General features: G+C 42.9%; 1 protein-coding gene across 1 annotated transcript in view; it reads right to left on the bottom strand.

The window, feature by feature from the left end:
- Positions 1 to 24,422, bottom strand: part of FIP1L1 (factor interacting with PAPOLA and CPSF1) — a 77,641-nt gene that overhangs the window by 51,949 nt on the left and 1,270 nt on the right. The window contains exons 2-9 of the mRNA XM_019552617.1: positions 24,374 to 24,417; positions 23,166 to 23,205; positions 17,166 to 17,223; positions 15,490 to 15,593; positions 12,618 to 12,679; positions 6,612 to 6,719; positions 5,614 to 5,744; positions 959 to 1,065 (exon numbers count right to left, since the gene is read on the bottom strand). Of these exons, the coding sequence (XP_019408162.1) occupies positions 959 to 1,065; positions 5,614 to 5,744; positions 6,612 to 6,719; positions 12,618 to 12,679; positions 15,490 to 15,593; positions 17,166 to 17,223; positions 23,166 to 23,205; positions 24,374 to 24,417 (654 nt within the window). The remainder of the gene's footprint in view (positions 1 to 958; positions 1,066 to 5,613; positions 5,745 to 6,611; positions 6,720 to 12,617; positions 12,680 to 15,489; positions 15,594 to 17,165; positions 17,224 to 23,165; positions 23,206 to 24,373; positions 24,418 to 24,422) is intronic.

The following is a 24,422-nucleotide window of genomic DNA, read 5'->3' as shown; positions in this document are numbered from 1 at the left end:
AAACAAGAGAGAGGAAAAATTTAGGTTGAATATCAAGCAATTATTTTTCTCTGAGATACAGATAGCTCCTAAATAGCCTCTTAAAGAATGCTTCCTGGCTTGAATATTTAAAATTAATGCGGACAAATTATTGAAAACTAACAACAGAGAATAACCTTGAAGTGATAAGGAGTAGAATTGCATATTCCAATACATTTCTCCTCCAATTACCTACAGTTCTATGCTAAAATACCGTCAGGTTTGTCGAATGGGCAATAGAATGCTTTCCAGGACCATTTTGGTTACCAGTACAAAATAGAAGCACTGTGAACTTGGTTATGCTTGGATTGAGTCAATTATAAAATGTGACAACTTAAAATTGAAGGGGGAGGAACAACAAAACATAAAAAATAAAAATTCAGTAACAAAGTTATTCCCTTGTATTTGTAGGAAAGAATGCAATAAAATGCATGAAAACAAAAGCTACCTAGCATGGAAGGGAATGTGTACTAGGAGCCCCTTTTGAGCTTCTTTAAGTTGTAGCATCACTGACCTTAATTTTGTTTATTTAGAGAAAAAAAATAGGTGGTAGAAGGTACAAAATTACATTTTTCTGGTTCACACTTACTTTTTAAATGGCCAGTCTAATTGTACATAAACAGTACTGCATACTCAACATTATGACTTTCATTGTTTTGTTATTTTTCCTTTATCTGTACTCAAATCTCCACTTTTTTTTTTTAAAGAAGCACAGGAATAGAACTATACAAACCAAAAGGCTTCCCCTGCAGAGCTGGTTGTAGACTGAAAATGAGTAGGATCACACTTTCTTTTATTTTTTGATTATTAAGAAATGTTTTGTATCCTTTCCCCCTCCCCCCAACAGGTCACTCTTTAAGCACACATAGGTAACAAGAAAAAGTTTAAAAAACATCCAACATTTTACCTCAAGTTATAAAATCATGACTTTCCAACTGACCTGTTTGGAATTCCTGATTTGAAAAGGGGTGGAGGAGATGTGAAATCAGCTTTGATTGGTTGCAGTATCACTTCCTTTTCCATGTTTCCAGTTCTGCCCTGCTGGACCTTTAAATAAATGTTTCAACATTAGCTTGACATGAGAAGCTGAACAGTGCCATTTCTCATCATAGCAACATATATTGAAAGAAAACAGATCACATGAGCACAATTTCAACAAAATTAAAACTAGCACTCCTGCAAGCAGTTAAATCCCATACGTTATAAGAATATGTTATATGCTGGGAATTGTGTGTGACAAATGTAGGACAACAAAACAGCAAATCTTTTGCAAAGAAATTCTTCATCAGGTGAACCAAATAAGTGTCTATGAAGTTTATACATAAAAAAACGAAGTAAAAAGGTGAGCTCATAATCTATTTACCCATTTTAATGAAAGCCATTAAAATCTAACTAACCACTTCACTTCAGAGTCACACCAAGAGTATTGTATTTATTCACATACCACATATACCTTCCCCCTGAAAACAAGCCATCCATAATTATGATGCAAGTTCTAAACAAAGAACCTGAGTTCCAAGCCAGAATGGAGGCTAGGACTGTGCTCAGCACCTGCTCACCCTGAGCTCAGTTCTGCTGCACAGAAGTGAGGAATACTCCTGGTCTTCAGCACCATTCTCCCTCCCCCTCTACTGAAGGGCCAAGAGAGGACTCAACCATCTCAAAAACCACCCCACACCTGCTCTCATAGCCCCAGTGTCCCGGCTCTTTAAAAAAAAAAAAAAAAAAGCCCTCATTCACCAGCTGCTGCCAGGCAGGCGATCCCCACTGCCCCCTGCTGCCTGGGCAGCTCTGCCACAAGCCTCCATCCCCTGCCTGCTCTCCCAGCCCCACCCCCATTACTACCCTGCCCAGCCCCAGCATCAGCTCTTAAAATAAAAAAGGCCCGCACTCACTGGCTGCTGCCAGATGCTGCATGGGGGATGAGGGGGCTCTGCCATGAGCCTCTAGAAGCCCTGATGGCTGTTGCAGCAGCTGATGAATATGGGTTTTTTCTGAAGAACCGGGAGCTGGGGCCGGGTGGGGCAGCCATGGAGGGGGCTGGGAGAGCAGGCAGGGGATGAGGGCTAGTGGCAGAGCTCCCCACACAGCATGGGGCAGTGGGGATTGCCCCCTCCACCAGGCAGTGGCAGGTGAATAGGGGCTTTTCTTTTTTTTTTTTTTTTTAAAGAACCAGGAGCTGGGGCTGGGCAGGGCAGCCTTGAGGGGGGGCTAGAGGAGCAGGCAGGGGATGGGGCCTGGCGGGGGTTCCCCCATGGTCCCCTTCCCCCTCCTCCAGCCCCCACCCCTTACTTACTGGCATGGAGTCCGGGTCCAAGTCCCTGCGGCAGCGAACGGGGACTGCTCCAATCTCCTAAGCTCTCCAAATAAATTCAGAAAAGATTCGGAGCGCTCCAAATCAATTCAGAGCTTTTTAATGGTCTCCTGATTTGATGCGGATTCAGAGATTCGGCCACCAAACGGGGCCGAATCTCCTCTGAATAGAATCAACACCTGAAGCTTCACGCAGCCCTAATGTTTAGCTTCCATCTGGTAATGATAGTAAGGGGTGACATGGTAGCAGTTTTCAAACATTTGTCATAAAGATGGAGAAACATTGTTTTCTCTTGCCATGGAAGGCAAGACAAAGGGAAAGGGACTTCAGCTTCAGCAAAGATTTACATGAAATTTCAGGAAAGACTTCCTAACTGTAAGAATAATAGAAAAATGGATAAAACTAAATCTCCAGACATTGTGGAACCTCCCTCTTTGGTGGTTTTTAAGAAGAGGATAAATAAGCATCAGTCTGGTTCAGGAACAGCAAATCCAGCATTTGTGAAGGCGCTGCATTAGCTGACTCTCAAGGCCATACACCAAGCCTGTGATTCTGCAATTCTGTGTTTTGTTACACAATACAGCTTCCACTCTCTAGTTTTCAATATTCATTAAAAAAAAAAAAAAGTGTTCGACTTATGAATAAAAGTTACTTGATAGCTGCTTAGACACAAATATTTACAAATCTGGATTTTAGCTGAACTGTGGTACACTTTTTCATATGCTCTGATATTTTAGCTTTTCATCGGTAAAGTTACATGCTAATTTCACATAGGCCCAGCAGTCCATCTATGTACAAAAAGGTAAACAAGGCCCTTTGACTGCAAGCTGTTCAAGGTATAGACTGTACCTTCATTTACCCTGTTATAAAGAACAGTTTTAGTGCTTTAGTAAATAGTAATACAAAAGAACAGTCTAGGATTCTTAAAACTAATTGGTATATCCCAGTTTAAGCAGAAATCACTGTAGAGATATTTCCAAGTAATTAGTAGTGCATTTAGCTTTTTTGCACTACTAATTACTTGGAAATCTCTACAGTGAGGTCATTTTGGCTTTTAAACCAAAACTTTGATTATAAATTTTCTGACATTAATCCAACATCAAAACACTGACATAACCACTTCCACCTACCACCATGAAATGCATATATAGTAGCTCACATTAAAAAAGTTTAAATATTAATGAATTACCTTCCCAGACCATGAGCATACATTAAAACCTGCAGCAAAAAAATTATACATACCCCAAAGAGTGACACATCACTAGATTTCTTCCCCTGGGATGAGCTTCAAACCTCAAGCCCCCAATTCAGTTGAGGCAGTTTTTAAGTTGGAAAACTTAACTGTCCCCCAAAAAAGACTAGGAGTGCCAGAAGATTTTGCTCTTTTAACAGTCAGCTGCAATGGGAGACCACATCCTTCTACTGCCTTATCCCTTCCCGAACTCTAGCATGATAAGCAAGGAGAATGGAAAAGCTACAGAAGCTTATATCTTCCCGGAGGCAGAAAAATAAAGACACTGTAGTGCTGTGGTTCTTAATGTTTTTAGGCCCAAGGCACCCCTCAGAAAATGTCAGCACTTAGATTTCACTTATTTGGGGGGGTTTTTACTACAAAAAAATTAATAGCACAATTCTTCTTTTACAAAGAACTCAGAAAGGCTTCAACAGGTCAAAATATTTTTAATGCTACGAATTCCTGTTTGAAATCTCTGGGTTATCTTGTGAATCATGTTTGGACACCTGACAATGCCAACACTGCATGACACCCTTGAAAGAAGCTCAAGTCACACCAGGGTGCCATGGCATCCTGTCTGAGGATCACTACCTTAACACATGGGTGTCAAAGATGTGACCCACAGGCTGTACAGGGTATTGGCCTGACCCTACACACTGCATATGGCACATGCTGGCTTGGGCCCTGCACACTGCATGTGGAGCTTGTCTCGCTGGGGCCAGATCACACCCATAGACTGTCACTGCATGCTAGAGCCAGCATGCTGGTTTGGTGCAGATATGTCAGTGTGCGCTCCAAGTGCACCATGTGCAGCATGAGCATGGGTCTGATCTAGCCCACAGACTGGTCCCGTGTAACTCACCTACCCCAGAGGGCCAGATGAGTTTGACAACCCTACCCTCAAGGATACTGAAGCAATAGAAGAGAGAAAAAGCAGAACCAAAAATGCCTGGCTACAAATTGGAGTCTCTCCTGCAGTAACTTGCCACAGAGGGATAGCAATTGACAATTCTAAACCAATTTAATAAGGGCTCAATGAGATTTACCCTGGATATTAAATAAGAAATTATAAAAAATAAAATAACTGGTACTATAGTTCAGTGTAGAGACTTATACTATGAGAAGGTTGAATATGAAAGAAAGAGCCTTTTTAAAAACGGAAAGCTATAGCTTCACTCTAATATGCTAAACACAAATATAGATAGCTAGGCTTGTTTTATTTCTAATACAGTGTAATTCTCTTGCAGATGAAAATCAGATGGACAGAAAGCATAGTACAGCCAATTAAAATTAGACAACTGAAAAAATTAAGAGACTCATTGTCATACCTTAGACTCACCAAGAAAGAAAATTACAAACCAAAGTAAAAGCTACAAGGCTGCAGAAACAAAAACCATGCCATACTTTATAAAGCTTCCCAAGCACATTTGCATGAATTTAATCGGCATGAACAAACAAACTATAACTAAAAAGAAAACCATGACATAAAGCAAGAAGTTTCATCTGCCATTTGTTAGTGCAGCAGTGATGACAAAACAAGAACAATATTTTTAATCAACAAATTTGTAAAATTAATTGAGTCACCAATGTAAAATGAAAGCTTAGAAAAATAGCTATGTCCACTTCAATCTCATCTCTGTCACTTGGTAGTGGTATGGGTAGCAATACTCCACAAAAATGAGAGCAACCAACAAAAGCTTACTAAAATTCACCTTAAAAAGATTGTATCTGCCATCTTGAATCTCTGCACCTGGTGTTACTTCCATAGTATTGTCTTCGGCCTAAGTTAAATAACATATTGCCCATTAAAATACCAGACTAACACATGGTTACAAGCCTGACCGTAACTAGCCTGTGCCATTAACCACACAAATAGTCAATGAAGTGATGGAGAAAGACTCTGGATTTCAAAAGAGAAAGGTGACTGAACTCCTTAACAAAGATACCATACCAGACAGAAAAGCAAAAACCATGTAATATTATATCAGCTTTACATGGGGAAAAGTATTTACTTATTACTGAATTCCACATAAATGTTATTAATTACCATGATTTTATTTGAAGCTGAGGTAAGTGGTAAAATTTCAAGACCCATTCGTATCCTCTTTTGTTTTTCACAGTAAGCTTTCCAGGTATCTTCATTAAACCCATAGTTGAAATAATCAGAGAGATCAGCACCTTCAAACCAAAGAGTTCAAAATTTAAGAATTAAGCACACATAGCTGTTTTTTAATTTTTATTTTTGCTTTTGTTTATAGAACAATAAAATCAGAAATCACAGCAAAAGTGTACTGTTAGGAAATACAACTTCCTTAATACTAAAATATCTGCAAGATCCTACTGCTCCACGTACTTGAAGTGTATTGAAGTTGCACACTATGGTTTCAAACTGTGCAGAGTTCAGTCTCCTAAGCATTATCAAAAGAAATGTGTGCCTTGTACTTCTTTGTGGACAATTTTCATTTTCAAAGCAACGTAAAAACAATGCATTAAAAAAGCAGGAAAAAAAAAAAGCTAAAATTATGGCTGGAACACAACAGGCACATGCAGTCATTTTGAGAGTTACTCATCTCATTCCTCTACATGGCCTGTAGGCCAGATTCAATCCACAGAGCTGGGGAGCACAGTCTGCCACAGGATTCAGGGTTTCTCGACTCTGGTAGACAGGGTCAGCAGCAGCAGCCTCCTGGACCTGCACTGCTGCATTCCTCCAGATGTGCGCTGCTGCCCGAATGCAGCCCCTGGCTGCCATCCAGCCCTGAATCCTGCATTTTTTTCCTTTATTGTTTCTTGAAAATGCAGACATGAAGTCTTTGGCAACCAACCTGAGATAATTAGGTATTTTCCAAGATCACTCAGAATAGCAATTTATTAATTATCCATTAATTTAGTTATACATTTGTAGGGCATTTTACCAGTATTCTGAATGATTAATAAGCTATTCAAAGTATCTATTAAATTATTATATTTCATTTGACTTGCACAGTATTATGTGGCAAGACTGATATTTTTATATAATTGTGAGTTATCCATCAGAAATATTACCTGGCTTTCTCCAAGGTTTATCTTCAAAAGAATCTAAATCTACTTCCAGAAGTGGAACCCCATTAATGTTTCCTGGTGCATCAAGATCTACCCCTTTAACTTTTCCACCTAAAAAGAAAAGTTGTAAAAAGTATAGTTTAATTCTTTAAAACTGAATTTTAATTAATCCAACACAATGAGTTTAAGTTTTCAATTTGAATAAAGACATACTACAATGTTAGTATTATCAACAGTTTATATAACATGTTAGTTAGATAACAACACATTGGTGTGCTAAGTGTTTTAGAGACAACTACAAAGAACAGAGTACTCTTTCAAAGGCCTTATAATCTAAATAAAATACGTCTGTTTTCTACTTTAAAAACTTTTTATATTTTAAATGCATCTATGCCAAAGTACACATAATTTTAAGTGGCTTTTCACCAAATTCACGCGTGTAGTAGTTGTGCTTTTCCCACTAAATGTTGTGTCCATTATCCACATCCTAGAACAGGATAATGGACTGTCTAACTATCAACCTGTGGGCTGCATGAGGCTCACAAGGGGTTAATGTGCAGCCCCAGGGCTCCCACCCAGCTGTCACTCCTCCATACTCTCCTTTCTCATTCTATCTTCAACTTCCTGCCCCTATTTCATGGCACAGCATATCCCACAGAGTCAGGAGAGCCTGTAACCCAGGGTACCGGAGCCAGCATCTAGAGTCCTGCAGCTGGAAAGGTCATCCATGCAGTACAGTGCAGTAGGGAGGGTAGAGGGTGCACCCATGCCCTGTGCTAGTGTGGCCCCTGGCTGCTTAAGGTTGGACAGCCCTATCCTAGAAAGTCACAGTAGTAAATGAAAGTTGTAATACTGTGGTTGAACATCCATCTGCACTGCCTTCATTCTACACAATTTTGGAGATGAGAGAATGCGGAATGGGTGGATGGTATGTACCACGCACTATAGGTTTCCCCTGTGAATACATTTCATTTTTCAACAAATAACGTCTTTTAAGAATAATATCTGTTAAATCTGGTTCTTTAGAAAACTGCTTCAACCATTACAGGAGTGTAGCATGCTGCAGGCCTCAGGGGCTGCAGCCCAGCTGGAAGCAGGCCAAGAATAGATTTCATAGATGTTAGGGCTGGAAGGGACCTTGAAGATTATCAGGTCCAGCCCCCGAATAATTATAAGCCTGCCCTGACCGACTGAGCCAGGTGATGATAACTGCCTGGCATCATGGGACTTAAAGGGCTCCTAGGGAAGGGAGGTAGAGGGAGAGAAGGGGGAGGGGGAGGGGAGTAGCTGCAACACCAAGCCAGGGACTTTTCCAGGGTCTGGAAAAAGATGAGAAAGTTTGAGGGTTATAAGAAGGGCTGCAAAGCTAAAGGCTGCTGCAGTGAGCCGGGGAACTCCCTCTCCAGAAGGCGAGATGGGCCATTGGGGTGGTGAGGAAACAGCACAGAGCTGCAATCATCCTCTAAGGGTCTGGGAAAAGACCCTAAGTTGCAAGTTACCCCTTGGTTTGACTATGTCTTTGCTTGTTGCCCGATGGCTGGTTTATGCACATGGTGTTTCCTCTGAGGCAAAGGTGCACAGGAAAATTTAGACCTTGCGAGTAAACAGATATTTCACTACATGTCGTAGAGAAGGTGGGAGACTTGAAAGTGAACTCCAGCATGAAGATGCCAGAAGGAAAGCAGCATACTGAGGTACCTGTTACTAGAGTGCCTTGACCTCACATTGGGGGAAATAGAGGCTAGGCACAAACAGGAGCTCGAGAACTGAGAAAAGAGTTAGCCAGACTTGCTGCCCAGTGTGAGATCTCTCAGGAGATGGAGAAACTAGCAAAGCAGGTGGAGACTGAGTGCCATATCTGCAAGAGGAGAGATGGAGGTGGCAACCTTAAAAAGCCAAGCCCTGCACTTAGAAGCAGTTGGAAAGTGAGGTCATCCACAGTTTCACAACAATGAGCAGAGAACCCAAGTCCTTTTAAGTGAGATAGGGAAGCAGCCAATCTGGTAGAGGACCAAGACCTGAGAGAAGATCCTCAACAAGACCACACCCATAGGAAAGGGTCACAGAAACCCCAAGCGATTTAGGTAGTACTGCTGGAGGTGAGCAAGAGAGGGACGAATGGCAGAGAATTCTTTTTTCAAGGACAGCCTCCATAGGAGAGACACCCTGGAGAAAAGAGGGCAGTAGTAGAGTCCACTGAAACCAAACATGAGGGAGATGAAAAAATACCCTGAGGGGGCATTGTGGGGTTGAGAGATGGGGAAAAGACCACAGAGGAAACAAGAAATGGGCCAGGTCCATCTAACTGAGGACCAAGAGCCCAAGCCTGCATCCAACAGGGTGGACTCAGGGCAAGAGAAAAGCAGGGCCTACCAGAAAGCAGACAGCCCAACTCCAGAGACCCGAGTCCAGGCCTGGGCTCAGGCCAGGAGAAAATAAATAACTGAACCCCAAAGCCAAAAGGTAGGCTGCCCAAAGGGATTAGGGGTGGTTTCAAGTGTAGGTGTTGTGGACATAGGGCAAGGCCATCCCTGGACTGAATTGTGGAATTCTCACATTCAGAGTGGACCCCCTTGTAAAATAAAAAGAGGTGTGGGACTTCTGGAGGGAAAAATGAGAGATTGTTTGAGGGGGGGAAACATACACAGGAACTGAAGCCAGATGACACAAGGACTGACAGCCTCAGGTCCAGCATGGTTGCAAGTAATCTGTGCTTCCAGGTCAGCTGGAAGAGACTGAAACAGCTGTTCCAGTTGGCAGGAACTGCAAAAATGCTGATATATGGAAGAATATGAAGGGGGAAAGCCGAGATGTAGGAAAAGTTAACTCCAAACATCCCATGGGAGCCTATCAAGTAATGTTTAATGGACAACTACTGTGTGGCAGACCCATGAGGATAAAGATAGAGAGACTGCCAACCAGAGGTCTGGGCAGGGTTACTACCACCTTGGGATCTAAGGAACTTTGGGGTAAGGACTTGGGCTTGGAAGGAAGCCCTGGGGGTGGCTGGGGAGTCACCTGACTGGAAGGGGCAGGGCAGTCAGTCTGGCCGTGCAGGCATCAGGGAGAGGAGCTCCTGAGCAAGATGGCTGCAGAAGTGCAACTGACTGAAACCTGACCTGCCCTGAGAACTGTGGGTAAGAAGCAGATAAGACCAGGGTCATGGAGCAGGGAAAACTAAAAGGAACGATGGTCTGAGTGAGGCCCCAACCTGGGCTGGGTTGGGCTTTAGTCCAAAAACAGTGTTTCACTTAGTTGTAACAGCCAGCGGGCTTAAGTTTTGTTTATATTCTAATATGAACTTCAACACTGGAAGACTATGACTAATAGGGGAGGAGGAAGTCACAGGATGCCAGATGGGCACATTAAGCCTTGCCAAGGGCAAGGCCTAAGCCACAGTGGTACCGAGGTGGGGGAACAGGTGGGCATCTAAGCTGCCACCAGAGACAGCAGCCAAGAGGGCCAAAGCCTGCATGAAAAAGGCAACAGAGATGGTCTGAAGCTCATCCCTGAGCTAGGGACACCAGGAGCTGGGGGAACTCAACAGAGCTGAAAGCAGCCTCAACCTGGGCAAAAGATGCTGTGCGGGGCTGGGATTGAAACAAGAACAGCTAAGGCCCGAGGAAGGTGACAACTATGGCCTGGCCAGTGCCCAAGAACAGCTTCGCCCTAAGCAAAGAACGTCAAGGGGGCTGAACAGAGACGAGAGCAGCTTCAGCCTGGCAACGGATGCCAAGGGGGCTGGGATTGAAACAAGATATGCACAAAATAGGCAATGGCTATGGCCTAAAGCCAGAAAAGCTGAGTCCAGAGCCTGAGACAGGCAGAATCGCCAACCTGTTGCAGGCCCATAACCTGGGGAGGGGCAGGGAGGATGATATGTAGCAGGCTGCATGCCTCGGGGGCTGCAGCCCAGCTGGAAGCAGACAGAAAATAATTACAAGCCTGGGAAGTATAGAAAGGGTGAGGGTTGAGAGAGAACAACTGCAGTGCTGTGGACACAGCATAGAACTACGCGAGTAAACAGATATCCTGCTATAGGTAAGTTCTTCTTCAAATTGTTGAGGCAATAGTCAGCAACGAAGCCACACACAAGCTCAGATACTACATGAGTAAACCATTTAATTAGCGTTCAGCAAATACACGCAAATGTAGTTTTATACATCTGAGTTTACTTGAACAGAAGTTCAAATTTAAAGTGGGTTTTCAATGGGTAACAAAGTACCCTGTCTCCCTTTGTACAGATTTATCCAGCTACTCCACAAAGTTGTTTACTCTCTGAAACATTAAAATCTGTCTACTTGTAGACTTTAAGAGTGCACCAATATTTTTGGAGCCTGTGCAAATAGCTGATAAATTTTAAGGAGGTATATTGGCCAATACTGATCCAACTGCCGATATGCAGCTCTTTAGCTTGGTAAGCTGGTACGTCTGGTGTGGTGGAAGGAGAGGGAAGGAAGGAGGATGGCAGATCAAGACCCCTGCGGTGACAGAGTGAATGGGGCTGGGGCAGGTGGGGCATGGGACAGAGCTGCAAGCAGCTCGTCAGGGGGGCCTGTGCCCCCCAGTTCTGTGCAGAATGGGGTGGGATGGAAACATGGCTTGTCAAGGGGAGGCAGCTCCCGCTGCTGCACGTGGCTCTTCTAGTGCTCATCTGGCGGCTCCCACTGTTCCTCCAGGACATGGGGGGGGGGGGCACCCCCGGAACTGCGCAGGTTGGGGTGGGTAGGACTGGGACTCCTCCCTTCCCCTGTAGGCTTTGATCTGTCCCCTTAACCTGGGGGGGGGGGGGAAGCAGGCCCCTTCCTCCACCACACCAGACTTACAAGCTGCATGAAGGTTTCCACATTGCTGGCTGTGCTCCTCCCTGCCTATGTGCTGCGCTGTGGCTGCGTGCACACACAGGCATTTATCGGAAAAATTATTGGCTGCAAAAGGCCAATTTCCGATACAGAAATTTTCTTTATATTGATGCCAATCCGATATCGGACCAATGTATTGACGCACCTTTAGTAGACTTGTAACTGAGTCATATTTCCTACATGTGGCCAATATGGCTTCCACATATGTCCATCTTGTGCCCTGCCGCCTCCCTAAAATGACAGCAAACCTTTACACTACACTTGAACTTCCCATAGTCCTTTTAAAACTTGACCCAAAGCTCAGATATAAATAGTATTTTTGATTATGAAATGGAATAACTTTATGCAAATACACCAACAATTCATTTCTTAGAATCAATGATTCAAAGTTGCTATTGTTAAAACGAAGATCTGTCTTGGTCTGTTTTTCTGCCCCCAGAGCTGAGTGACCCAGCACTCAGGCTCTTGTGTCGAGCTGAGTGACCCAGCACTCTGGACCTCAGGCGCTAATAGACTTATTTCTGCCATGGAACTTTTCCATGATTAAAAGCAGATATACAATTACTTTATAGGCATGCATGAGGCAGGTCTCTTCTCCCAAGTTTTCTGCCATTTGGCAAAAGAGGACAACAGTAAAACATCGTAAGACCCTTGTTATGTATGAATCTTGTTAATTTATACTATATTAAGTAATTATACCTCACTGCTGATGGAAAAAGTTTTTTGGAGGGCTGAGGAAGAATCATTAACACAAAGTTACTCAAAATAGTATGACTTATTCCTTTGGGTACCTATATAGTAGTACAAACCAACTTAGTTTTTATGGTGACATTCTACTGTAAAATATATTTACCTTAAATTCTACATAAATTCTACTTAAATTCTACTCAAATTCTAATAAATAATACATAATACAACTAGACATTATAATCCAAATCACCCTAATTCTGAACCTAATGATGGAATTAATAAAACAGACAGGCTTAAGAGTCCTAAATATCTTATATTTTTCTAATTCACTACCATGTCTTAATTCCATTAAACTTAATACAAGAAATCTGTAACTAAAAGCACAGAACACAAGCCGCTAAAAGAGATTACTGCATTTGTTACAGTTTCCATTAACATAATGCATTAATTTTCTTACCAGAAGATCCATAAACTCGCCCTCCTGTCTTAATGTTGAGATTCACAGGTGCTGTTCCATAGCTTTAAGAAATTAGCAAAACTTAGTTAGGTAGAGAAAATTCTTAAAAATGAGAGTTCCCTATAGCCAGAAGCAAGAAATAGACCCAAGCCTGACTGACATTCCAAAACTCTAACTCTCCAAATGGGTGACGCTGTACAAATAAACAGCTCATTCTGGGAATAAGAAGGTATCTCTCTCTATGCTCAGTAACTCTTCCAATTAATGACTAGTTGTGATGTGCATCTCAGTCACTCTTCCCGAGCCAAAAAGTAATGGCCGTGAGAGTCCAAAGAATGGATTAGACCAAAAGAATAATTAAAAATTAAATATCTTATTCGGAGATACAAAGGATCTCCTGGGATTAGGGTAGGAGAACACTTTATATTGGGGGTGTCAGAGATATGGCCTGTGGGCCAGATTTGACCTACAGAACCCTCTTATCTGGTCCCTGGTGCTGCCCCCGAGTCTTATACTTGGCCCACATGGTGTGTGCAGAAAGCCATCACTTGAAAATGTCCAGAATTAGTGCCATCATTTAGAATAAAGTTCCATATGAATGTGTGCAAAATACGTCTTGCCGGTACAGGTATAGTGTTTGACCATACACATGATGGACGTAACTAACAGTCATGCTAAGTGACAGGAAGGGTACAATTCACAGTAAAACTTCCTTGCAATTCTAGTTCTGTCTCTAAATAAAACTAATTTGCACAACAATAACACAAAACTAAAATGGCAGTATTTTTCTTCTGACTCCCCATGCTACATATATGCCCAAGACAGCTACACTTTGAGCTGAGGCGGAGCATCCCCAGGCTGGCAGCAGGTTCAGGGAGTCAGCCTCAAGCTTCAGGAAGTGGCAGAGGGTAGTAGAGGGGCTGGCTGGGGCATGAGAGTACTGAAAGTGTGGAGCCATCTTGCTAGGCAGCCCTCTCACTTTAGCACCCCCATGCTTCAGCCAGCCTCAGTCACCACCTAAACGTGTTTCATTGCACTTAATTACTCTGCAGTATGGACAGTACTATCTTATAGCAGAGTTGATTAATTCACTGTGCTCTAATACGAGCACATGTGTACAGTGATCCTTTACTGCAGAGTTAATTAGCCCAGTGATTCTCAGCCTTTTCTGTACCAGGACCCATTTGCCAAGATTGATGGCTTGTCCCGACACAAACCCCCCTAGCTCTATCAGTGCCTTACCCAGAGTCCCCTGCCCCCCCAGGCCATGCTGGAGCCCCTCACTCCCAAACCACAGCCCCCTGCCACCCCTATCAAAGGGGGCCCCCAGCTGCCCCCGTCCCACTCAGGCAGGAGTGCAGTGGCTGTGGTGGCTCTGGCTCATGCAGGTGGCAGTGGAGCAAGTCTGGCCCGGCACAGGCTGGGGGAAGAAGGGGAGGCCTGTGGTACACCTCCCCTGGGCTAGGGCTCTTGTGTCGTGACAGGCAGCCTGATCACAGCCCCTCCTGACCCCTGAGCAGTGCCTCGTGGCCACCCTGCCCCCATAAGCATGGGTACCAGCCCTGGTGTTGCCAGCCCAGCCATGCAGCTTCCCCCTGCCCCTTCCCCCACTGAAAGGGCAGGTGCTTCCCCCTGGCCCCCCTGCAGCCTCAGCACCCAGCCACCTTCCTCCAGTACTGGCAGGCACCTGCCCCCACCCCCCCCGGCAAACTGTCCCTAAGCCCTGGCCTTCCAACCCCTGCTCAACATGCACTTACTTGCATCCAGCTGCTGGGGTTCCTCCGATGACCCTGCCTGGCTGCATGCTGGCCATGCCCCAAGCAGCCCCTTGCAGGCTGGAACACTGCCAGCCTGCAAGGGGAAACCTGTGTTTTCATGCATTTTTCTGACACGTGCTCACAGCCCTTTGAACTATTCTTGCGACCCACTTTTGGGTCACAACCCACAGGTTGAGAAACGCTGATTTTAGTTAACTCTACAGTAAAGCACACATGTAGATGCACCCAGAATGCAACAGATCTCTAGTTAAGACTATAATTATGTATATATCCCAGGCTTGTATGCCAAGCAGCAATATGGCATTAAATCCTTCCAGGTCTATTCTTTCTGGGCATAAATGCATTCAGATTGCTGAAGCAACCCTATAGTGGACCTTTTGCTTCAGAATGCTTTCAACAAACACATAACTCACTTGGAAAGTAATACTCCATAATTTTAAATGAACGTGAAAGTTGCTGTTAACAGAAAATGAAAATGAAGTCCTGTTTCTCAGTTGAAGAAAAAATACAGGACAAAGAGCAATAATACAAACTCTCTTTCACAGCACAATAGCATGCTTGCACTCTGACCTCAAGAGACTATGCCCACAGACAGGTAATTTGATCAGCTCATTAGATCTCTCTGAGAATGTCTATAAGAATGCCAACTATTAACTTTTTAATATGAAACTTGTCCAATGGAAACCAGGCTGAGGAAAGAAAAACATGACAAATGTTCTTTGCATCTAATGCTTTCCAGTCTCCAAAGGAATTGTCATCATAACATAAACATGAATTTAAAAACACTTTGTAATTCAATTATAAAAATTATATCATTTTTAGTTAAATTAAAACTTTCAGCTTCCACATGTTCCTACAGTGCAATTGTTTGTTGTTCAAAAATTGAAACTGAAAATTAACCCAGTGATGGCTCTGTCTTGCATCTATTTTCAGATCAATTTAAAATGCAAGTAGGTGGACAGGCTAAACAGCTAAACAGACGCATACTAAGAATAAATTAAAAGTTGCTTATTTCAAATTACATACTTGCTATAAGGTGTAAATTAATATTCTGGGACCTTAAATGTTTCCCTCAACATCCAAAAATATCTTACCTATATTGGGGAGCTCCTGTTTTAATATCTCCTATGGTAACTTGAACATCATCCTCATCATCATCGCTGTCACTATCACTGTCATCCTCAGCCACTGTTACCTTCTGCAACAAGAATAGATGTTGCTTAAAGAAAAGGTGCAAGTAATTATTTCCAAAAGTAAATATCTTAGACCCAGATATTAATCTCAGTATCTCTGACAGAAGAACAAATACAGATTAACTTAATGTAACACTTGTTTGCTTAAAGATGGCATGTATCCCTTAGCATCAAAGGGCTCTAAATAAAAAGGCAAGCTCAGCTACTAAGACAGCAATGCTTGCTAACATTTGGATGTACAGGATCAATCCAATTTAGGCATCGTGAATATCAACTGGTTTTGTAAAATTTAACGAAAGGAAAAAAAGAGAAAAAAAATTGGTTTCAACTACTCAAGATCTTTCCCCTCTACCCATTTCAAATACTTCATCTCTACTATCACCTCCTTATTATGGGAAGAACAAAGATAAGCAAGACGATGTTCTCAGCATTTTAATTATACATCCGTGACAAATTAAATACTGAGAGTGATGCATACACGTACACACACACACGCGCGCATGCAGAAATTATATACTACATACACATATAAATAAAATAAAAGACTGGTCCAAACAACATTTAGATACATTTTTCAGCAAGCCTAACATTTTATTAAATAAAGTACAATTTTCTGTCTTTTGCCACATGAATATTACATGTTGAATAACTTAATGGATTAAGTATTATCAACAGTCCATAAATAAGTTAGCTTTTTCTATTTCTGTTAGTCTAGTAGTTACAACATTATGCACTTTTGGGGTTGCTGCAGGAACTTTATGTAGATAATTCTTATTCTTCTACTTTGCACCTTATTTTCTTTAATGTAAAATGCATGTTTATACTGTCTTCTGTAAAAAAGATACAGATGTAAAATGCCTAATTGCCTGAAGACAGACTGGAAGGGCAAGGGGCAGAAAGTATCAGAAATTAAATACTGAATGTCAGCATTAATGCTCCAATTTCAAATAGTAGCTAGTTACCTCTCTGTATCCAAAAAATATTAAGAATACCACCTACTGACAGTGAGAAACAGCCACAAAGCTTTTAGTGCTTACATGTTATTTTTCACCTTACAACCACAGAACATTTTAAAACACTACTTAGCTATCGTTAAGACCCATTTTAAAAGATAAAGTCTCCAAAAATGAATCTGTGGAACTTCCATAAAAATACAGGTCATGCTTTTAGTATTATTAAGAGTCTTCTGGGAAAGATTATACAAAGTAATCTGGCACGATTCTGATACGATTAGGTGCCCTACATGCATATATTGTAGAAGTCAGGCTTTTAAGTTCTGCAGTTCCTAAATTACCATGTTTCTAGCCTTCAACATATGCCTTTTCCCAAAAAAGCAGCTGCTAAAAAGAAAGTGTCCAATAATGCAAGAAATATGGTAAGAGCAGGTTCTGATTCTTATTAGGTGAAACCAAAAGTAAAATTAGTAAACAAATGAAAAATAGTAAGCTATTGACAAAATAGTAAGCAAAAGTGTAAAATAAGTCACTAAACTAAAGCTTTTCATCAATTAAGTTATTGTTATCCCAAGTGAAGCAAAACAGATTGCCCAATAATTTGTAATATGTATTTAAAATTACCGTTTTCACTACACCGTTTTCAGCAGTTTCCTCTTCTTTTCCAGAAGGAGTTGGAGCACTTAAAATAGAAAATGTAAACTAGTTACTCATGTATGTCTTTACATTAACAGTGAAAGAACATTGATGATGCAGCATTTTGAAACATAACCAAGCACTCAGCTGTTTTTTATATACCTGCCAATTAAGGAATTTCTATGTGATCACCTAATATCACCTGAACAGTATTCTAAGGTGAGACAAACTCTGTTAACTAGATGCCTAATGAGGATTTACAAGTAGCATCATGTTTGCATCCTACTCCTACTGAAGCCAAACAGAGCTTTTCTATCAAGTAGAAAGGGAACAGGACTGGGGCTTCTAGGCACCTATACATGAGTAGCAAGACTGCTCTGACATGCTCTAATTACTCGATTAATTGAGTCTGCTGGAACGTGGTAATTCCCATGTTTCAACAGATTCCAGAGTCTCATGCATCAGCATCCCCATGCTTAAAAATGGCAGTGGTGGTGATTTAACTAAAGCACTCTCACCACCATTTCTAAGCATGAGGATACTGATACACGAGAGGCTCCAGGCACTTTTATTAGAGAGGCTCTTGAGCCAATCCAATTAAAAGCACCCAATAGGCAAGGACAGAATTTTTCAAGCTAGATACGTCTTCCATTTACACCGATAAAAGATTATCTTTAAATTCCCAAGACTTAATCAAATCATCCTTCTATCCAGTGAAGCAGTATTAGTTATTTTAGACAAAACATTTATTTAGTCTTTAAAACTGCTGTAAACTGACGTGTAAAGTTTACCAGTTTTAAAACAAATTGTTTTAAGTTATTAAGACACTATGAAATTAATAAAAGAAATTAAACCACTGACTAGCCAATACTTTATACTACTGCTTCTAATACAGGAAATATTTCAGTTACTCAACCTATTTTCCAAAGCTGTATTGACACTGTTGCTTCATAAACACTGTAAGATCAACATGCATTTGATAGCTGAAAGAGAGACTGTCATTATATAAAGGCCCCTTAAAACTACGTTCCATAATCTCATCTTCTCCTTGGATGAACAGCTAGATACTGGAATACAAATTCAGTCCTAACTTCCACTAGTTTCAATAAAAGTTGCACCAGTTTGTAATCAGGACCGAACTTAATCCAGGTATTCAGACCTAAGCATTTCACATTACTGCCCACCAAAATGAGAGATTAGCTCAGGAGTGGGCAAAATGCGGCCTGTGAGCTGGATGCGGCCTGCCAGGTCATTCTATCTGGCACGTGGGGCCCCTAAAAGATTTAGAAAATGAGTATCTGCCCCTGGCTGCCTGTTATGCGGCCCTTGATGGCTTGTCAAAACTCAGTAAGCGACCCTCCTCCCGAAATAATTGCCCATCCCTGGACTAGCTAATGGCATTTAAGTAAATCATCCAGTTTAATGCTTATGAATGGTGCTAGAAACTCAAGAACAGATCTGTTACAGTATTAGTAACCTGTTACAGTATTAGTAACCTTCTCCACAGTGTCTCGTCCATGACTTGATGGAAGCCATTCTAGGGCGAGAGAATAATGTTACACAGAGGGCATGTTACCAAGAAAAGCTATGGTGCAGTAGTGATTCCAGGCACAAACCGTGACAGCAACGCTACTGTGCAGTACCTCGTTGTTACTGCACAGCAGCATCTAAAAAAGCCCAAGTCTGCCCGTCTGTCCATAACGCTTTATTCACACTTTGATTGGCTGATGGAAACAGCCAATCAGAGTGCTCCAAGAATGTTGGGGAGCACCGCCATGATTTTGAAGCTGTGCTGAGGACCGGACAGAGGGTGGGGGAGCCGGGGCCAGCAGGGGTGGCCTCGGCTCCCCCACCCCGCTCCCTGCAAGAGACAGAATAGTGGCAGCATGGGGTGTTAGATAGTAGCACTCTATCCCAGCTCCCCCCACCCCCCGTCCCCACAAGTCATTCTTGACAGGCAATTGGCTAGTCTAAACATAACCATGCAGGGATGGTACTGCGCAGTAACACTGGTCACTGCACAGTAATTTAGTACTTGGTTAAGCAAGTACTAAATGATTGTTCAGTCCACCACTCATGTAGATGCCGCCAGTCAGTCTATGGCTTCTTCTGAAACAGCTCTTAAGAGACTTCAATTAGCCTTTGGTGTACTGCTGACTGGTAGCTACTGTAAACTGTCTCACCTCTTATAGCAGATGATGATTTTAATTGCCATGCAGCTAACATACATTAAGAGAATAAAATATCTGTTGTGATTTTAATCATTACTTTACTACAAAGCCTGAATCATCTACAAATATGACAGGCAACTAGTCTAGCAATCTTTAATAACTAAACACAAAATGTATTTGCCACAGAAATCAGTTTCAATGAGCACAAAGATATTTTTTTCATTGCACAAAAGTTAAATCCATATCAGAGAATTCTTTCAGCTTTTCCTTTCAAAAACTGTATCCAACCCTAACGAAATTAATCCTTTAATGCAGTTAGGAATATACAACTTTGTCACAAGAGTCTCTGTCTCCTGAGTCAGAAAGTTCAGTCCTCTACTATTGCAAGAAAACTCTCTTCCATAAAACTGATCAAGTTTTTAACCAAATTAGCTTGTGAAACCCTTGTCTGGATGATTTGTGGAAGTAAAATCAATAGCAGCAAGATTAATAAACTAGATAATTATACTGAGGGTCTAAGATGTGAAAGTTACCTTTAAAAGATGTCAAATCTCATTTTAGGAACAAGCTAATGAATATCAAATGAAGAAAAAACACCAACAAAAACTGATAAAAATGGATAGCTGTAGGCTAATTTTTAAATTACTTTTTAATACCGTATTTATCATTCTCATGCCTTTTATTTGCTCACGGCACAGGTATTTACCTGCACTGAAAATGTAGCCGCACACACGGAAAACCGAGTGATATGTTCACTTCACCAGGGGCAATGTGTAGGGGGTGCATGTGCAACCCCTGCAAAAAGGTGCCACCGACACTGTTTGGCAGCGCCTGCGGGCAGTCATCGCTTGCCACCCCGCTGCTGCCAGTCCCTGACCGCCCTTGGCTCCCACTGCCTGTGGTGACTGCCGGTGGTCACTGACTGCCGGTTGACACTTACTACCCCACTCCTACCTCAACAGTGCCAGTGGTGTCTGCAAGAACTCCCCACTCACTGTTGCTGTGGCCAGTGCAGCCACGCCCTACCAGCCATACAGAACTGTTTACTTTGGCCTTCATTTTCTATCAGTGTGGACACCATCACCACAATGTCTGTTACTTTGAGTTGCAACCTCAGACACATCTTCAAATAAAAACCCCCTCTGCACCCTCACATCCATGCAATGTTTAAGGCCCCAAACAGATGCTGCACTTATTGCACAATTAAGGTGTTAATCAAGTGATACTGTAACAAACCACATGTTCAAACAATTTATCATACTGTAAAGCAGCCTAGCTCCCACAAAGATGTTCCACATGTAACACTGAACATCCCAGGGCTGGTTTATATTGTACTTCACATGAATTTGTGGCATGGTAAGGCTGCACAATGCAACCCAATCCTGGGCTGCATGGTAGGACTTCAAGCTTAAGAGAATGCAGTTATCCCACTGTCTCCTTAGACACGGGACATTTAAAGCTGCACCATGCAGTTCTATGTCAGATTTCACAACTGGCTTTAAATTTGCAACCATGGTACCCATTGGCTTCTGCATGCTGGGACATTTGAAGTTGTCCATGCAACCCAGAGAAGTCCCTAATGTCAGGCAGTGCTGAGTGGCCTTAAAGGCCCTGGGTACACAATAGGATCAGAAGAATTTTATCCCAGATCCCAAAAATCACGTGTCCTTCCATGGCAGGTCCTGAACATCTGACATGACAGGACACATGGTTTTGGGGATGCAGGACAAAATTCTTCAGGTCTCAGCACACGTTTAAGTGGACATATGCCAGGGACCCAAGTCTTGCAGCTTCTTTATGCATAATAGCTCTATGATAGCACCTTTACTATTTTTCTATGCAGCTAAAATTATTTTCAAGGCTCTCATCCTCCCACATCTTGATTATACGTAGTCTTCTCTTTGAGTACAACAAAAATAATTTCTAGTCCCAGAAATATCCAAACTTAACATGCTGATAATTTTCATAGTTCAGGAGCATGGGTCAGATTTGGCCCCAGTAGTGACCTGGCTCTGGTGTTGACTGACATGCTGCATGCACCAGACTGGCCCTGCATGCAGGACATGTTCAGCACATGATGACTGCTTTAGCCAATCTGGGAAGTATGCTGTGCTCTGGGGAAGGCACCGGCTGCATTGTGGGTCTCAGACTGGCTGGAGTGGGTACCACATTTGGTGTGCATCCTAAACAAGCTCCACATGGGCACAATGAGCAGTCCCAGACTGGCCAGAGCAGGTGCTGCACATGCTGATTCAGAATGAGGGTGGGGAGGGAGCACAGGAGCATGGCAGGATCTGACTTGTGGGATTTGCCTCTCACCATTCATCTGACTTATGAACCACTGATCTAGCAAGCAAGGCCAGATGAGTTTTACACCCCTGTCCCAATTAATTCTCTTGACCAGGTCACCTCTCTCTACTGGCTCCCCCTTCATCAACTCCTCAAAAATGTTGGCTCATCTTTACAGCCTAACCCTATCCTATCATTTCTCATTCAACACTGAAAGGCTAACTCCTATCTCCAACGAGTCCATGATGTCAACCTCTGGCACTTACTTCTGAAGATTTTCAAGCAAGCACCTTCATACTTTTTGCCATGATGCTCCTTGTGCCTTGCAGGGTGTTAAAGGGAATTTAGTCAGGCTTTTGGCCTTTTTGACTAGAAAAACAGACAGAGACCAGAAATGCTAATACTGCTTATTTCAGTTATATGTTTTGAGATAAAAAAAAATTCCTACATTATTACTCTGTGCACAGGTGTCCAATTAAGTTAGTTTGTTTTAGTTTCTTCAAGGTCGTATTTTTTTCTCTTTATCTGTCTTAAGTATAAAAATGCTTAGAAACTTAGGAAGGAGGAGGATTCCTTTGAAACAGACAAGTGAGTGATTCCCCTTGCTGTGTGGAATTCTCCCTGTGATCACAGTATAGACCTCAATAAAGAAAAGCTGGCCCTGTCAGTTCTGATTCAACCACAATGTGAAGTTTGATTTCTTCCACAAGGGGCACAACCAAAAAACCATCTCATTGCCCTTCATATCCAATCTTATAACTCTCCTTTACTGTAATGTTTACCAAAAGAGCTGGTAACGGCATGCTGAAAATAAACTATTTCTACAGCTTAACAAAATGATTGACCTTGTTTCACTGTTTTCTAGTGCTTCCCCATCTTCCTCTATCTTTCCTACTGCTCACGGTGTAAGCTGCTTGGAGCAAGACTGTCTTTGTATTCTATGCTTTTACAGTACCAGGCATTGTAGGGTCCTAACCCATGACTGGGACTCCTAAACAATAAAGTAATATCAATAATGTAGAAATGGGTTTTAAACTCCAGTAAGCCATATTAAACCTTTGAAAAAGATTCTTAACTATGAGAACAATGGGCAATGAAACAAGTTGCCAAGAAAACTGGAATCTCCTTCATTGGAAGTTTTCAAGAAGAGACTGAATAAGCTTTTTTCTGGGAATGTTTAGAGCACCTGCTGCATTTGTGCAAGGGATTGGACCAGATAAACCCTGATGTCCTTTTCAGACCCATGATTCTATATGTTGATCCATTCCACAGAGTTTTCTCTGCAATTAAAAACAAATAAAAATGAACTTTCACAGTAATGCCCAGTCATCTGTCACAATTTTTTCAGTAAAACCATTTAGTTAAAAGGGTCATCAGACAGCAGATTGTGTAAATTATGCAAAGGAAAAGTTCTAACACACCAGCGTTAGACATTCAAGTGGCTGAAATTTCACAAGAACTAAGTGTGAATTTGAAACAAGCATCATTCTTACACATCTGTTTCCATGTTCACAGTTCTCATGCTCACCTGGCCTTTTCTTCTTCTGGTCTCTCCACTTCATTTTCATCTATGAAAAAAAAATATATACAATATGTAAGATCCACATCTGAAAAAAATACAACTTGCAAGAAACTATATGGGGTTGAAAACAAGGGTCTGTATCAAATGACTGTGCGCTAAGCAATCTCGTAAAAACATAAAAATTGCCATTTACCGCGGGAGACCATAGGTATCCTGTGTCACCCAGTGGCAGGGAGTGGATGCCAAAAGGGTGAGTGAACCGCGTATGACCAGGACTTTTTTCCACTCTTCCTCACTTAGAGCTTCCTAGACCGTAAATGCTGGAGGCTACAAGTCAGAGGCTGTATCCCTAACTCCAGTGCTCAATAGGTACCTCCTTTGTCCCCCTTTGGTGCACCATTAAGTAACATATCTGGATGTGGCTGCCAGCGCTTGCAAGGAGCCCTCAGAAAGCCAACAGAGGTCCATAGGGACAGACCCCTGCAGTACAGGGGTTTGGAGCCACACAGCACCCTCATGTGCAGGCGAGTGACCCAGCGCTTGACAGATTTTAAACCATGTTCAACCTTCTTTATACCATTTCTTCTTATTCAAACTGTGTGAAAAAAGCAACAGTGGAGTGTTTGGGTTCCAGTCCTGTGGCCCGAGGGCCTAAGACATCTCACAGCTCTTTGCAAGGGGACAGGCTTTGGAGAGAAGATGGGAGTGGGAGATAGACACCGGGATCCGTCCCTGGCCAGCTCCAGCACCTGTATTTACACGGGGGGCGCACAATTAGGGCAGCTGCTGACTTGCAACTAGCATGCATGGCCTAGGAGAAAGGAGCCATTTCGCACAGCCCGAGCAGCGCACGGGGAGGCCGGGAGGGTCTGGGCGGCCCCCGGGGGGGCTGTCCCAGCTGCTCTGGGTCGAGGAGGGAAGAAGGGAGCGACCCCGGCCCCGGGGTGAAGTAGCCCCTGCCAAGCCACGTGCCCGCCTCCGCCCAGAGCAGCGGCAGGTGCGGGCGCGGGCCCGGGTGGGGGGGAGCAGGGGCGCCGGGGCCCGCGGGAGGCTGGGTCGGAGGAGGGGACTGGGCAGCGTGGGGAGGGGGCGCCGCCGCCGGTCTTTCCTGCCTGGCGCTGGCGAGCAGCTCCCGGCGCGCGGCCTCCTCCGGCGGGGCCTGCTGCGGCCCAGGCCACAGCCTGCCTGGGAACTGGGGGAGGGAAAGTCCGTACCGCCATACAGCCACTCCTCCTCCTCGTCCCCGCCGCCACTGCCACTGCC

Source organism: Crocodylus porosus, unplaced genomic scaffold, assembly GCF_001723895.1.
Source record: "Crocodylus porosus isolate Cpor-Errol unplaced genomic scaffold, CroPor_comp1, whole genome shotgun sequence".
NCBI lineage: Eukaryota > Metazoa > Chordata > Crocodylia > Crocodylidae > Crocodylus > Crocodylus porosus.
This window is presented reverse-complemented; position numbering and strand designations above follow the sequence as displayed.